The 15,995-nt window shown below is 41.4% G+C and overlaps 1 protein-coding gene across 1 annotated transcript; it reads right to left on the bottom strand.

Moving 5' to 3' along the window:
* Window positions 1–7,854: 7,854 nt before the first annotated feature.
* Window positions 7,855–14,197, bottom strand: LOC121162913 (vomeronasal type-2 receptor 116-like). The gene is made up of 5 exons (XM_040990138.1): window positions 13,898–14,197; window positions 11,526–12,332; window positions 10,245–10,472; window positions 9,819–9,942; window positions 7,855–8,768 (listed from the first exon to the last, which is right to left on the bottom strand). Exons 1-5 carry the CDS (start codon window positions 14,195–14,197, stop codon window positions 7,855–7,857), a joined length of 2,373 nt encoding a protein of 790 aa, XP_040846072.1.
* Window positions 14,198–15,995: the final 1,798 nt, after the last annotated feature.

Raw genomic sequence — 15,995 nt, 5'->3', positions numbered from 1 at the left:
GTGGGCAGTGGACTTCTGAGTGGGTTTGGCAATTGTGAAAGAGTTGATGCTGGGATGGACAGAGCAGCCAAATGCATCATTGCATATGGAGTGAGGGGTTGATGGCAACCATTGTTTCCTCTCTGTGTGCCCCAGCCTGCCCTCATGATTTTGACTGGCATCTTTCACTTGTCTGTAGTGCCTGCTGGGGAAATGGTTTTTAGAGTCAGAGATTATGAGGCATGTGCAGAGAAGTTGACATTTCATGCTTCTTCTCTGTAGAAGTTGAAGGCAACAGATGGTAGCATTTACCTGTGGTCTCATGGACACACCAGGGCCTGCTTCATGGGTGAGGGGCAGGCTATGGGGTGGTGCAATAGTTATGGATGTACATAGCAGTGATTTGTGCTCAAATGCATAAATATCCAATTGCGTGAATATACAAAATGAAAGTCTGAAACTCCTCAGTGAATTGCTTAGGAATAGAATGCTGAATGTTACAAGCATGACTTTGGAGTTCTTATAATGTATTTCTCTCTAAAAGAAAGGAAATCATTAAGCTGGCAATGATAGGCCAATTTTCTGATCTGAAAATGTCTAACTCGACTAGACTTCAATGCCCATTTCCATGTATGAGAACTGAATGGGATGTGGGACAGACTGCACCAGTCTGCTACACATACTGGCAAGCATGGGAACTGGGGCATGGGGGAAGCTTGGTGGGTGTTGTTGCGGTCACTCTGACTAGTTACAATTCCCAATGTTTTGAGTGAGGGCCAAGTGTATGGTGGGCAGAATCAAGCTAGACTGCAATGCCCATGGGTTCACATGAAAGATAAGTTTGGAAATAGAATTCACCCAGCAATTACAATCACTAGCATGTGCATAAGCTGATTGGGTGACAGATGGTGCCAGACCCTCTACTGGCATGCACACACCAGAATTGGGCCTGGGATCACCTCAGACGATGTTTCCTTGGGATCCATCAAACTCACTTGCTAATATCAGAACCCCAACCTTGAAGAGAAGTGCAGGTTCCATGGTCTGACCATGGAGTGCAGGTGTCAAAAGCTAAGCCTTCTCAAAAGCTCAGTCAGAGCAGTGGACAGCATATCCAGGTGCCCATGGAATATATGGCAGTCCATTTGAACCTGCAGAGGGCATCTGGTGCCACAACTGAGGATGGAGGACATGCCATGTGTTGGCAGTGAAAATTGGCAAATGGAGACTCCAAGGTGGATTCTGGTTAGACTTCATCATGCTTGGAATGGCCGGGTTGGCAGAAATTCAGAACTGTTGAACTATCAAAATCTCTTTAATAATGCCCTCAGAGCATGCTGCATGTCAGGGACCTGGGATGGATGGCAGGGTGGGGGGGAGGGGCTCCTGCCTAGATTCCTTAGGACAATCTATCTATCACACCTACAGGCAATGTTGACTGCTGACTATTCACATCTCTTCATTTTCAAGAAGCATGCTGTGGTGATGAAACTGAAGCTAATAACACAGCAACCAACTCTTTAGTAGCAGTTCGAGAGTACGAAGCTTATGACATTGACCTTGCTGTATAGAATTTTCTGAGGTTCAGTTACTCTGTGAAAAATGAGAAGATAAACACATGAAATCCATGGAAAGCATATTGATATGAGTTCACATTAATGGAACATCATGGTGATGGAATGAAACTAACATAGCATATATATGATATGATTTTATACTCTTGTTCCTATCATTATGGAATTAACTGCACTATGTATATATCAATGGATGAGTGGACAATGTGAATGTGGTCACCACATACACAGTAGTTTGTTCTTCAGTCTAAAGAGAGAACGAAAAATCTCATTTCAATCCCAAAGAATAGTGTAGGTTGTCATTTGCTATAAAACAAAAGAACAGGGAGGAACTTCTACTATGAATACAAAAACACTTTCATGTTTTCAAGTTGAAGTGTTGTGTTACGAGCAAAGCCTAGATTGTGCAAAGGTTACCATTACGGGACAATGTTCTAGAGGGAAGATGGCTCAGATTGTTGGACCCCAAGAAAGCACCTGCCCCTTAGAGTTAAGGAAACAGAGCTCAGACGTGGAAGCAGATTCCCCTCACTCACAGCCAATATCTGAAAGGGGAATTTCGGGCTGACCTGGAGAAGACACACCTAATCTATTCAGAACTCCTCTCAGAACCCCCTTGTACAGAAAATGAATCATGCCTCCTTAAATGAAAGGAACAAGTCACTCCTGACTTCATTCAAGAGCAAATCTCAGCCAGGTGGACTCTTGGAAGAAAATTCTCCAAGGTTCACAAGGAACCCAAGACCACAGGAGAATTCACCCCACCTTGGGAATCTTACTGAGCCTTTGCTTTCTTCTTTCACCTGACATATGTGCTCTCCAGTGCTGCTTGTATCTCAATTTCCTTGGAAGTGAATGAAGGTGGAAGGAATATATGCAAATGAGAAGATCCAAATGGCAAGAAGAGGGTTGAGTGCACTAAACAAGATACTGTAGTATTCTGTCAGTGATTGCCATGTGCTCAAGTGGGAGGCATTCTGATCCTCTGCATAGAAGCAGTGAGGGACTGTTGGATCCAATCTGGAATATTCTAGACTGTAGCATAGAAGATGTTCTGAAGGGCAGGTGTAGCAGCCTAGTAGCTAAATCCTCGCCTTGCACACACTGAGTTACTACGTGGATGCTGGTTCTAATCCCAACAGCCCCAGTTGCCATTAGCTCCCTGCCTGTGGCCTGGGAGAGCAGTCAAGGACAGCCAAAAGCCTTGGAAGGCTGCACCCTTGCATGAGAACCGAAAGAAACTCTTGGCTCCTGGTTTCAGCTCAGCTCCAGCTGTTGTGGTCACTTGGGAAGTAAATCAGTAGACAGAAAATCTTTCTGTCTATCTCTACTCCTTTCTATATCTGACTTTTCAATAAAAATATATATATTGAAAAATGTTAAAAAAAAAAAAAAAGATCACGAATAGCTAGAACCATCCTAAAGAACAAGAAGTTAGCAAGGATTTCACACTTCCGGACCTATGGACATACCATAGAGCAGTGGTTATCAAAACAGCCTGGTACTGGCACAAAGATAGAGAGGAAGATCAATGGAACAGAATAGAAACACCAAAAGGGAACCCACACAGACACAGCCAAACAATCTTTGACAAAATGACCAATGACAGTCCAAGTAAATGGGAAGGCCTCTTCAGTAAATGTTGTTGGGATAACTGGCTTATAGCCTGCAGAAACAAAAAGATAGACCCACATCTATCACCATACACTAAGATCCAATCTACATGGAAAAAAGACCTAAACCTACAACAAGAAACTCTCAAATTCTTGGAAGAAATTGTAGGAAATACCCTGCAAGACCTAGGAGTAGGTCCTGACTTTTTAAGAAGGACACCAAAAGCAATAGCAGTTGAGAATAGAATAAACAAGTTATACCTCATCAAACTAAGAAGCTTCTGTACAGCCAGGGAAACAATCAACAAAGTAAAAAAGCAGCCCACAGAATGGGAGAAGATCTTTGCGCACTATGTAGGGGATAGAGGGCTAATCCCCAGGATATACAAAGAACTTCAAAACAACCAAAACACCAAAACAAACAAGCCACTCAAGAAATGGGCATGGGAAATGGGCAAACATTTCACGAAGGAACAAGCCCAAATGGCAAACAAACATATGAAAAAATGCTCCAGTTCCCTGGCAATAAGGGAAATCCAAATTAAGACACTGATGAGGTACCACCTAACACCAGTAAGATTGGCCCACATAAACAAGAACACCAATGACACTTGTTGGCGAGGCTATGGGGAAAAGGGAACACTACTGCACTGCTGGTGGGAATGCAGGTTAATACAGCCTTTATGGAAATCAGTCTGGAGAACACTCAAACAACTCAAAATCTGCATACCATATGACCCAGCAATAGCACTCCTAGGAATATATCCAAAACACCTGTTTTATGACAAACAAACATGCATCCCTATGTTCACTGCAGCACAATCAGTAATTGCAAAAACATGGAAGCAACTGAAATGCCCATCAGCAGAAGATTGGATAAGAAAGCTTTGGTTCATCTACTCCATGGAATACTACTCAGCTATTAAAAAAAAAACAAAATGCAGTTCTTTGTGGCTAAATGGGCCCAACTGGAAACTATAATGCTAAGGGAAATGAGTGAATCCCAAAAGGTTAGATACCACATGTTTGCTTTAATCTAACCTGTATAATTTTTCTTTTTTTTTTGTTTGTTTGTCTGTTTGTTTTTGAACCTGTCATTGATACTGTCTCAACCCATGTGTTTTGAAAAATTGAACTTGCATTATTTCTAACATATTGTCTACTCAATACTATGTCAATTAATTCCATGACACTGTGTATTGTTGCTGATGTTTTGTTGGGGCTTTTAACTGACCAGAACTTTACTCTGTTACCTCAGTCCTCAGACCAGGGAGGGTTGCCCCAAATGGCCACTGGGCTTGTCTGGACAATAGGATGCTGGACTCTTTGCTGGGAGTATGCTTGCAATGAAGGAATCTCAACTGAACTTGAACTGTGGTTATGCAACAAGGTGGAGGAATCCACCATGGATGGAGGTTTGTGGGAGGGGTGCGGGGAATCCCAGTACCTACAAAACTGTTTCACATAATACAATGTTACTAAAAATAAAAAAAAAAAAGAAAATACAGCAATCGTTCTAACCAAAGAATACAAAAAACATATACTCAATATGTTTGCAAAAGTATCTATAAAGTGAACAATCTAACTTTCTCCTTTCTCATCGATTTGTGTTACAAGGAAACACATGACCAACTCCATGAAAATATTTAAAGTTCAGTTCAAAAGAAAGAAAATCTTAATTATAATAGTAACCTCAATATTCAACACCCATTGATACAACCTCTGCCTAAGCAGCCTTTAGTCTTCCTTAGTCACCTCAGCAAGAAACTAATGAGACTTTCTAGTAATGTACATCACTGAAATTAGCCTTATACTTCTGCCTGTAATAAAGCAACTTTTACCAAAGTTAAACTTCCTACTATATGTACAAAACTGGATAAGATACAAAAACTACATGAAGACCATAACCAGACAAGCCAAGATTTAATAATCCAAGTTCTCAAAAAACACATTGAGTCCCACTTTTTGAAGGGTTTTTCTGTTCAAAGTGTTTGCCTTTTTTTTTTTAAGTTGGTTGAGAGCAAGATCATAAATGAAAAGCTCAGAACTTTTGACAAGCTCTTGAGGCTGAGAAGACAAAAATTGTAGTTCAGGATTAGCAAGGTAGTTAGGACATGAGGGGGCTGAGATTGAAAAAAGAAAGGAATTTAAGACAAGCAAACCATTTTTCATATGTCACTTTTACCTTCAAGACATTAGACGACACTTCCAGATAAGAAGCCTAAAGGCCAAAAGTTTTTAAAAACGAGGAAAGCAAAAGCAGCAACTAGGAAGTTACAAAATAGAGCAGAGTGCTTCTTCACTCTTTAAAGGTAGCGAGAAGATAAAAACAGGACCAAAACCAGCCAAGGAAGAATAGTGGTAAACAACCCATGCTTTTGTTTTTTGGAGAACTCTGACATTTTACAGCATGTACAAAAAAAGCAATCACTCCAGTGGTTCTCACAAAGACAGCAAATTAACCTCAAATTATCTCAATGCTTTATTGGACCAAGAGGATCAATCTTGTACTAATGCATTCTCAATCGGAGAGACACTGGCCCTAAGGAATAAAGACTGGTCCCTTGATACTGAGGAAGTCTGAGATATTGTTAGTGGGCCACTCACTCTCATCTCTACCTAACAAAACCAGACTCTTGTGTGCTTACTTTCTATCTTTGGATTTCATTTGGCATGACATGAGCAATATCAAGCCTGAGTTCATAGCACATAAACAAGCATGCAGGATGAATGCTAAAAACCTAGAACAAAGCAATGTCTATAATCAGAGTAAACTGTCAATCTTAAAGTCACATACTTGGCAAGAGATGCTTATGTTATACCCACAGTGTTTTGTGCATGTGACTCTGACTGAAAATGTAATAATTCAATATCTTATTATTTCATTTTAACATCATGTAGTCTATCATTAATCAGGCTCAGTCTCTTTGGCAGTAACTCAGTTGATCCCACCAGCAAATTATCCTGATTGTCCATTCCGTCTCTGGAACCTGTTTGACAACCTGTCACAGAGGTCTCCCACCTGTGTTTGCTTCAACAATGTAACCTAATACGTCAAAAGCTGCTCAGAAAATGTGTGTTAGGTTAAATGCCAATCATTTTTAACTGTTCAATTTGGCTTAAAATTTGTGTTTATATACTATAAATATTTCATTAAACACTATGCTTTAGATGTATTCTAGGTAAAAAGCACTTATATAAAAAACATCCTCAGATACAAGGGCTAGAATTTGCTCCAGTATTTACAACATCATTTGAATGTCTTTATCCCATTTTGGCATGCCTAGGTCAAAGTCGCAGCTTTGGATTTCAGTAGCTCTTTGCTAATGCTAACTGTGGCAGGAAGCCAGTGATGGCACCAGTACTGCTGATGGCATGAGATGCTAAAATTTGGTTTGAAGCTGCTGTCTTTCTGTGGTGGGAATTTTGCAGTTAGCCAGAGAACAGATATCTGTCTTCTTTTGTCTCTACATGCATCTAGAAGTCCCTCTCCCTTCTGTTGTTCAAATAAAAACACATCACTGGAAAAAAAAAAAAGAATATGTCCAGAAGCATAGGCTGTAATGCTGAAATCTATTGTAGTTATTCTGTCAGGGGATAAAAATTGGTTTGGTGCATACATAGAAGTGTTTTTCTAGATAACTTGAGGCTGAATGGCCAAATTATATCCACTTGAAATGCGCATTGTCAATGAGCCTGCACTAACCCAGCATAGAAAGGTTCATCATAGCTAGAGTATTCAACATGCATCAAGATACAGTTGAGTATTCAACATCCATCAAAATACAACATACATCAAGATCAAGATCAAGATCAAGTAATGGGAAGAAGAAAATTAAAGTAAAATCAGAAGATAAAGCAATGCATTGGCTCATGGACATACAAGTGTAGAATCAGTATCTTGTACCATGGAAGATCCCCTATACAAGAATGCAGACATTCCAACATAGATTGATAATGAGTATTTATTAAGATGCGTTTAGTCAATCCAGTGTCCCCACGCAGTAACACTACATCACAAAAAGCCTCGTGTCACTGGCAAAGAAATCACACATAACTTGCAGTGCACAAGCCAGGGGTACAAAATATAAAATCTGTGTGACTTGGATGTCATAGAAAATATGAACAATTACATTATTTGCACATGACAGCTGAACAGAATGCAATTCAGTCTTTATATTTTATCTTCATTGTAGCTATAAATGACATGACTGTGGTAGCCTTGATGGGCAAATGCAATGTCACTTACCACAGGACTTAATTTTACTGAATATAAATGCTTTTCCAATCTTCATCACTTCTTCTGAGATGGAGGCAACAGAAAGCTATTGATGGAGACAGAGATGTCTCCCATTGTACACCCCACATCTATGCATTCCAATGCCTCATCAGGGCTGTGACCACAACCAACAAGGAGAAAACTTTGTATCCTCACTTGGGTGACAAGAACCAGGGCACATGAGCCTTCAGCACTTGCTTCCAGGGACCCAAGGGGTCAGAAGTACAGACAAGGAGCCAGAGACCAAAGATGATGTCATTAACTCAGATTACTCGGCTAAATGCTGTATATACAATCTCTTAAGCAAATGATTTTACTTATTAATATGTATGCTGTGCATGTAAGTTCAGTAATGATTGTAGGGTCGTACCTCTCACAATATGACAGCAGAACAAGAAAAAAATATGCATTAGAATCCCCTAGAGCATGTTCTTTTCTTGAAACCTTCCAAACAATTCCTCTCAGGTCTTAGGAGAATGATGTAGCATTTAGGGGCAAAGATGCAGCCCAGGAGCCCAGCACCAGAGGCCAAGATGGAGAAGACCTCCACGGCCACCATCACCTTCCCCTTGGTGCTCTGGTACACAGGCAGGAAGGTCACCCACACACTGCAGAACACCAGCATGCTGAATGTCAGGTACTTGGCTTCATTGAACGTGTCAGGCAGCTTCCTGGCAAGGAAAGCCACAGTGAAGGTGCCCAGGGCCAACGAGCCCAGGAAGCCCAGCACACAGTAGAAGGCAGTGATGGAGCCCTCGTTGCACAAAAGGATGATGTGTCCATGCTCAGAGTATGCATCTGTGTCCACAAAGGGAGGAGATGTTGCCAGCCAGATGGCACAGAGAGTCAGTTGTATGAGGAAGCAGATGGGAATGACAGCGTTTGGGGCTCCTGACACCAGCAATCGCCTCATGGTCCTTCCAGGTTTCATGGCCTTGAAGGCCAGAACCACAGTGATGGTTTTGGCCAGCACGGCAGAAACAGCCACTGTGAACACCAGGGCAAATGTGATTTGTCTTAGGAGGCAGGTGGCTGTGTTGGGACGGCCAATGAAGAGGAAGGAACAGAGGAAGCAGAGGAGGAGTGAGATGAGCAGGATGTAGCTGAGGTTGCGGTTATTGGCCTTGACGATGGGTGTGTCTCGGTGCTTCACAAAGAGCCCCAACACCATAACAGTGAGGAGAGTGAGGGCCAGAGCCGTGCAGGCTAGAGCCATCCCCAGAGAATCATCAAAGGCCAAGAATGTCACCATTTTGGGGAGGCAGTGAGTCCTGTTCAAGTTTGGGTACTCCTGCTCTGGGCACTGGATACACTGTTCTGCATCTATAGGAAGAGATAGAGTCAGGGTGTCCATTTTTAAAATTCAGAATCATTCTCTGTTGTGAAATGGGTCAGCTCTGCAGTGTGACTTAAATACAGATGAGTTGTGTTGTGCACTAGGGCACACTATAGCCTGTTGCTAGGGCAGAGTGCTCATCTGCTGATGGGAAGAAACACATTCAAAGTGATCTTAACAGACATGTGCTAAGGTAGGTTCATACTGTGACCTGATGAGGATCCATTGGACATAGGTTCTTCCAACCTTCACCTCATCCAACCCTTTAAATCTCCCTCATGTCAAGTCCTGTGTCACCATTGCATATTGCCTAGGCACATCAATTTTGTAGCCTTCTCTACCATACGTAAGCAGACCCAAACACCTATGGCAACCTTACTAAAACCAATGCTCTCAATTCTCATATTGTAAATTGCAAAACATGTGCATCCTCATTTGGGATTTGAATATAGATGTTTGATGATAGGATATCTGGGTGTTTTGTGATATTCATCAAGTTATTGATGGAGAAATAATTCTATTTTTCAAGTTAAGGCATATCAGTACTTTAAAAGATTTTGCTATATACTCCAAGTGACATTACGTGTGTGGTAATTCCCGAAAATATAATTCTGATCCAGACTCATGTAAATGTGATAATCACACAAGCTGAACCTATTCCACATGTTTCTGAACTGGCATGTAAAACATGCTATAATCAAGTTTCCATGTGCTCATGGAAAACTGGTGATTATGTCACTGACATTTTTTTAGTTTTAATGTAATTTATCTACCTGCATCATTCAGATGAGGACTCTTTTCTGGCAGGCACTGATACCATTCTGAATGAGTGCTGAGGCAGGCATTCCTCTAAGGAATGCCAGATAAATACACAAGTGGCTACAATGAATCTAAACAAATAGATTGCATGAACACATGCATTGAAAGCTATGGTGCATTTGACACCCACACTGCCAGTAAAACTCTTCTGTTGGCTTTTCATGGAGAAAGAATTAGGAAAATAAAGCTATATGCATTGGAATTTCTACACACTTTACCTGTCTGATTGGACATTTCTCTCTCTGGACAGAACACACAGGTGTAGCAGCAGATGGGTCTTCCTTCCTGTGGCAAGATCCTGAATCCTGGACCACAGCTCTGGCTACACACAGACTGAGGAGTCTAGAGGGGAAAGAGAAACCATGGGCACAATTTGCTGCGTTATCAGTTACTCCAAAGCATGTCAGTGAATTCACTCTCAAAACAAACATTTCATTTTCACTTGAAGGTCACAACTGAACCCTCTCCCCCTAATTGGACGTGTTTTCCATGCATTCATTGCAGCATGACATCATGGTCATTGCTGCTTCCTTAAGCCTCTCCCAATTACAACAACAGAACATAGCAGTATTCACCTCACAATTTTTTCAAACAGCTCCATTCAGATCTCCCAGGAGGTATCATACATCCAAACAGAACCATACCTCCTTGAAGGCAGCAGGCCATTCTATCAGGTCTTCATGGATGAGCAGCCCCTGCTCATGTGAACTGGTATAGGTAAACTCTCCAATTTTCTCCAGCAAGCTCAATCCAGCAGGAAAATTCACAACATTCTGAATATCATAACGTGCCACACCACGTCTTGGTTCACACACGGATACATCATCTCCAGCACTGTTTCTGAACTGGAGTTTCCTCAGAACTGGGTGGAGCTGGAGGACAGGCAGAATTGGAGACAGGGTGAGTTTCCAAGTTAGCTGTGTTTTGGCACAGGTGTTGAACAAGGCTTCTTTGTTGTGCTCATTATCCAGATTCTCATATGGGATAGGGCATGACATTTCTCTGAATGCTCAAACATTTCCTGAGTTTAGATGAATTGAACTCCTGTGCCTCATTTGTAAGAAACACCCTGTGTACTTCTGCAGGGAAGTGGGTCTAATAGCTCATAGTCCATATCTGATCATTTCAAAAAACTGTATGCAATTTATTTCTATTCTGTCAAAAGTGTTTAATTTCAACATTGACTATAGATAAACTTTCTGCTGTCATACTGGGTCAACATTTGCAACAAAATGGGATGAACTGAGGATCTCTAGACTGGTGGAAATACACCAGTCAAATGGAGAAATATTGTTTACCTGATTTTTAGCAATCGGTTTGCAGTGAATATAACCTACGAAGATTGCACACAGCTAATGTGTTGGCCCACTATGCATGCCTTATAAATGACATTCCATACATTCCCCTTAATAAGAACATTATCTGCAATCCCACATTTTGTGATATGAATGTACAAGTTTTCAGAAAAATTCACATATATGGATATATGGAATATCCATATATGATGTAACCATGACAAAATATTAGGATTTTGAATTTTATACAGAGAAATTGAAGGAAAGGAAAAAGTGTTTGGTGAACATTTCTATATACTTTCACTTTCCATAAAAGCAATACATTACTTTTTAGCTTTTAAACTTTATCCCATATTGCACTGGACCTTTGGTAGCATTGTCTCTTACACTGGAACATTTTAAAAATAATTCCTAAATAACAGAAGAAATATTCAAAATGTGTGATGACTGGTTTGTACAGCAAAGGCAGACAGCTACACGTGGAAATGTAACTCATGGAATGATCCCATCTACCTTATACCTGATCCTGCAGAGCTTGAGTATAAGAGGTTTCATGGCGTGGTATTCCAAAGAAACACCAGCTGAGAACATCAAGTGGTCAGTGCCTGAGCTGATCTGAGGGAGGGTTACCTGCCAGGGAAGAATCATTGGCTGGGCTGCTTCTCCCAGAGATCCCAGCTCCATTTTCTCCATAAGAATTGTGTGAATGACATGGGCCACTGCATACACAGCGTTGTAGACTAAATAGCTGGAGTCAGAGAGAGTCATCAGGTCAATGTATGGTGGAAGAAACTCCAAGGATGCATTTGGTGAGCAGTTTCCAATGCGTCCACAAAATGACCCTGCTGGTGAGCATTCCAGATGCAAGAGCCATAATATATTGAAGTAAAAGTCCTCTGGGAAGAGAGACGGCTCCACTGTCTTGAGAAACTCGTTGAGGCCAGGGATCTCCTCCCTGTGGGGGGAAAATGAGAAGCCTCCATGCAAAGAGTGCAGCATGTGGTCTGTCTCATACACAACGATGTCCCACTTGGATGCCATCACCCACACCTTCCCCATGGTTAGAAAGAATTCCACTGAAATGTCCACAGTAACGAGAGCCCTTACATCACCATAGAGGATGTGCACGTTTGCAGTCGAAACTTGAATCCTGCTCATGAAAGTCAGATTACTCTCTTGATACAGCCTCTTGGTGACAGGGAGCTTCACTGTGAAGGCCACACAGACTCTTCTCTTCAGCATCTCTGCTTGGATGTCCTGCAGGAACTGCTCTCCTTTCATGTCATCAGACACAAAGAGCGCCACCCATGTCCAGCCAAAATGCAGCAGCAGTGACAGCATTGCAATGCCCAGAGAGCTGTCGCTGCTGGCCATCTGATAGAGGGACTGGAACTGCTTCTTATCATTTAACGTGGGATCAAAAGGACCAAAGGTCAGCTGAAAGCAGAGAAAATCAAGATCAACCTCTATCTGCCTTGGGTAAACAATCCGGGTTTGAGTGAAAACAATTATTCTAAGGTGGACCTAAGCCATTCAAAATATAATGTAGAGGAATTGTACAGTGGAAATGAAACAACCTACTGTCCTGGTCACAACGAAGAGTATGGCTGGGTGCCCATTTCTTCAGGTCAATAAATACAATTTCCATTCATAGCTTTTAAGAAGATACATCCATTTCTGCTTCCTCTTTGTGACCTGTGCTGAGACCAAGATCATGGTCTTTCCCTTGTCCTAGTGGATTGTCGTTGGTGGTGCAGAGTAGAAACTGTTGGAATTGACTCTGGAACAGACAGGAATCTCTACTGTGTTAATCCCTGATATTTGGAGCTCACTGTTTACTGCTGGAAATTAATGTTTCCATTTAAATATATTCATTAAATCCTGTTTGGTCAGGGACAAAGCAATTTTCCAATGCAAATTTCCTTCTAATAAAAAGGTAAGCTATGACTGACAGACACCTGTCTTGATTCTGGCTCATGTTGGGGTCCGTGGTGACATCTTTCTGAGATGCTAGATAGTTCACTGGAGGCAGTAATGTTGACATAGCTAATTTAGTAGTCATAGTGTTCACTGGCATGTGTTCCTGGCTCTACGCATCTGTCATGCTTGTGTGTAACCAGAAGATGGGTGCTCTTTGTTTGCCTCTCTCCTTCTAAAACAAAGATGGGAGGATTGTGCATCAGAAACATCGATGGTATGTGGCATGCTCTCTGAAAATGCTGAGAAAATCTGCGATTATACTCAAGAATACTTATCTACTACAGTATAATCTCAACACTCTCATGGGTTAGTGGGTTAATCTGCTGGTTTTCAATGTCAGAGCACCCATTCCAATCCAGGCTAATCAGCTTCTGATCCAGTTTCCTGCTAATATGTCCATCAAGGTAGTCATGTATGACTGAAGAACTAGGAAATTTCCTGCCACATTGGACAACTCAAGTAACACATGCCTCATGGCTGTACCTGGATGAGACCGAACCACTGTGGGACTGTGGGCATTGAACCAGTGGATCAAAGACCTCTCTGTGCATTTTCTTATAATCTCTCCCTTTGGAGTTAAAACTAGATACATAAATGTATCTTTTAAAATATGACTTCACACCTTCAGAATCAATCTGTTCCAAAAAACAACCAGAAGTGGAAGTCTATATCCCCAGGACTAATAATTTGTGGTAGCACCAAAGACAGTGTTCTCCTTCCACAGGATACTTCAGCATGTCAGGCACATCATTTAGAAACTGTCAGGTGTCAACACGAAACAGAAGTGGTAACCAGCACATGGAAGTAGCATAAATGGACACTAGGCAGGAATCTAGGCAGATTCGATATTCACTGCTCTTTCCCTTATCCCATTCTGCTTGTACTAGGAATAATTACATGTCCCCCCAAAATGCTTGAATCCTTCCCACATCACAGTCAGATGTGTACACTGGGCCATCTTCATTCCAAATGGGTTAGAAAGATTCAAACATGTCTCTCTTCCAGATTCAAAACTCACTGACCTGTGGGGTTTTGTAGAGCTCCAGAAGGGTTCCAAATTCAATGGACATTGCTGAAGTGGCTCCAACAATGGTAGCTACCTGCACGCCTTGTGTCTGGCAGGTGTAGTTAGGTAAAGTACTAGTATTCCCAGTCAACCAGTGCAGGAGGTTCAGTAAGGTGAACTGTTCACTGGGAAAGGCATTGTACCACTGGAATCCCAGGGTCAGGTTGGGGAGCAGGTAGGGATCCTTGTTGATCTCCTGGATGGCAAAGTAAAAGGCCAACACATATTGGTAGTTTTTCCACAGCCACCTAAGCATGAGCCAACATCAGAGAGAAAGATCAGACCATGGAATTCAGAGCAATAGCACAGTCTAGCCCTGAAGCAGCAATAGATAGACGCAGGTGCCATTCTGTGCTGTCATAAGCCTGGTACAAGGAGTGGCTGAGAGGAAGGTTCTCAGAGCTCCAGCGCATGTCAGAGTGGCCCTTGGACCCCTCTGAAGGAAGTGGTTCATTCATGACCCTTCACTAATCCTCCAGATAAGTCTCAATGTGCTCAAACCTGGGGAAAAAGGCAAGTGCAAGCTTTCTGTTGTCAGTGATCTTTGGGGTCACTTGAAAACCACCTGACTCATTGGCACTCTAAAATCACAGGACACCTGCCTCTGTAAGCAGCTGCACCTGAGCTGTTTTCCACTGGTCTTGCTGCAATCCCCACCTTAAAGCTTCACTTGATCAGATCAGTTGTACTACTTCTCATTCACTTTGAGACAGCAGCATTTGATTGACAAACTCTTGGTTACATCATGCAGGCTGTTCACTTAGTTTGATTTATTCACTTTTCTGCACTGAATTCTCAACTAGCATGTCATCATTTACTCTTGCATGGTTCTTCCTTTTCCTGCATGTGTTAAACCATTGATTAATATAAAAAACTAATTTCAAATTTTCATAGATATCATTCTAAGAGGATGAACATATTCCTTGCTTCCCTCAATCTGCCCCATTTTTTGTTCCTTTTAATATTTGATATACCGTAGTTTTAACTTGCTTTAGAAGCATACCATGATTCTTAAGTGAAAATATGACTTCTTGGAATGTAAGAATGGCTCTCACACTTGATGTGCCTAAGAGAACGGACAGTCTGTTTTCTGATTATTGATTCTTGGCTGTAGTTTTATGAACCTTCTCTTGGATTTGTCTAATTTACTAAATGTGCTCCATCATTTGAATGCTAATAGAGGTCTTTATGTTAATGAATGATAGGAATGTAATATATTCATATACCAGTGCTTTAGTTGCACTGAAATTTATGTTTCTGTTGCACTCAAAATTTTGGGGCTTTTTGTTGGTTTGTTTTGCTTTGAATAATATTTTTTTTCTGTCTTCTTGCCCCCACTTAGAGATGATAGAATCTCTTATTGACAGCGTGTTGCTTTTAGTGAAGCAGCATTTCATGATCCTGTCACACAATATCTTACATTTATACATTTGCAATTTGAAATGCCATCGTATGCTCTAGGTAAATGGTAGTATTCTATACACACTTAAACACATTAGCTTTTCAGATTCTGCACAATATTCTATGAAGAAAAAATCAATCTGGCTGGGAAAGTCTGCCCATCCATAGCTTTAACTTCATTAATAGAATTATAAATCTAAGTTATTGAAATACTATTTTGTTTCCATCATGTGGTCCTACTAATTTACATTATTTGTTGTGAATTGCACATTTATTGTTCCAGGGGTCCTTTTAGCTCTTGCTACCAGCTGGAGGCTCACCTCCTTCACTCTTTTTTCCTAAAGGCTAAGTAGACAGAGCTTATCTTGCACACCTGCTGAGTCATTCTTGCAGTGAACCACCGTTTCTTACACAGAAGCACACATAGATAGGAAGATATTTGAGAAAAACACACCAAATGTTGCTGCAAACTGAACATAGAGAAAGCCTGTAAGCTCGCACCCTAGGTGACTTCAGGCCAAGTGTCCATCACAGGCAAGAACACAGAGCCATAGGCACATTGGTTGTCCCATGGCAAGGGGAGACAGACATTGAGAAAGAGTGTGGGTATTTGGGGAAGGATGAGGAAAATCTACAGGTTACTCAGCAATGAT

The sequence above is a fragment of the Ochotona curzoniae genome, unplaced genomic scaffold (genome assembly GCF_017591425.1).
Source record: "Ochotona curzoniae isolate NIBS_2020 unplaced genomic scaffold, NIBS_Ocur_1.0 contig_599, whole genome shotgun sequence".
NCBI classification, from domain to species: Eukaryota; Metazoa; Chordata; class Mammalia; order Lagomorpha; family Ochotonidae; genus Ochotona; species Ochotona curzoniae.
This window is presented reverse-complemented; position numbering and strand designations above follow the sequence as displayed.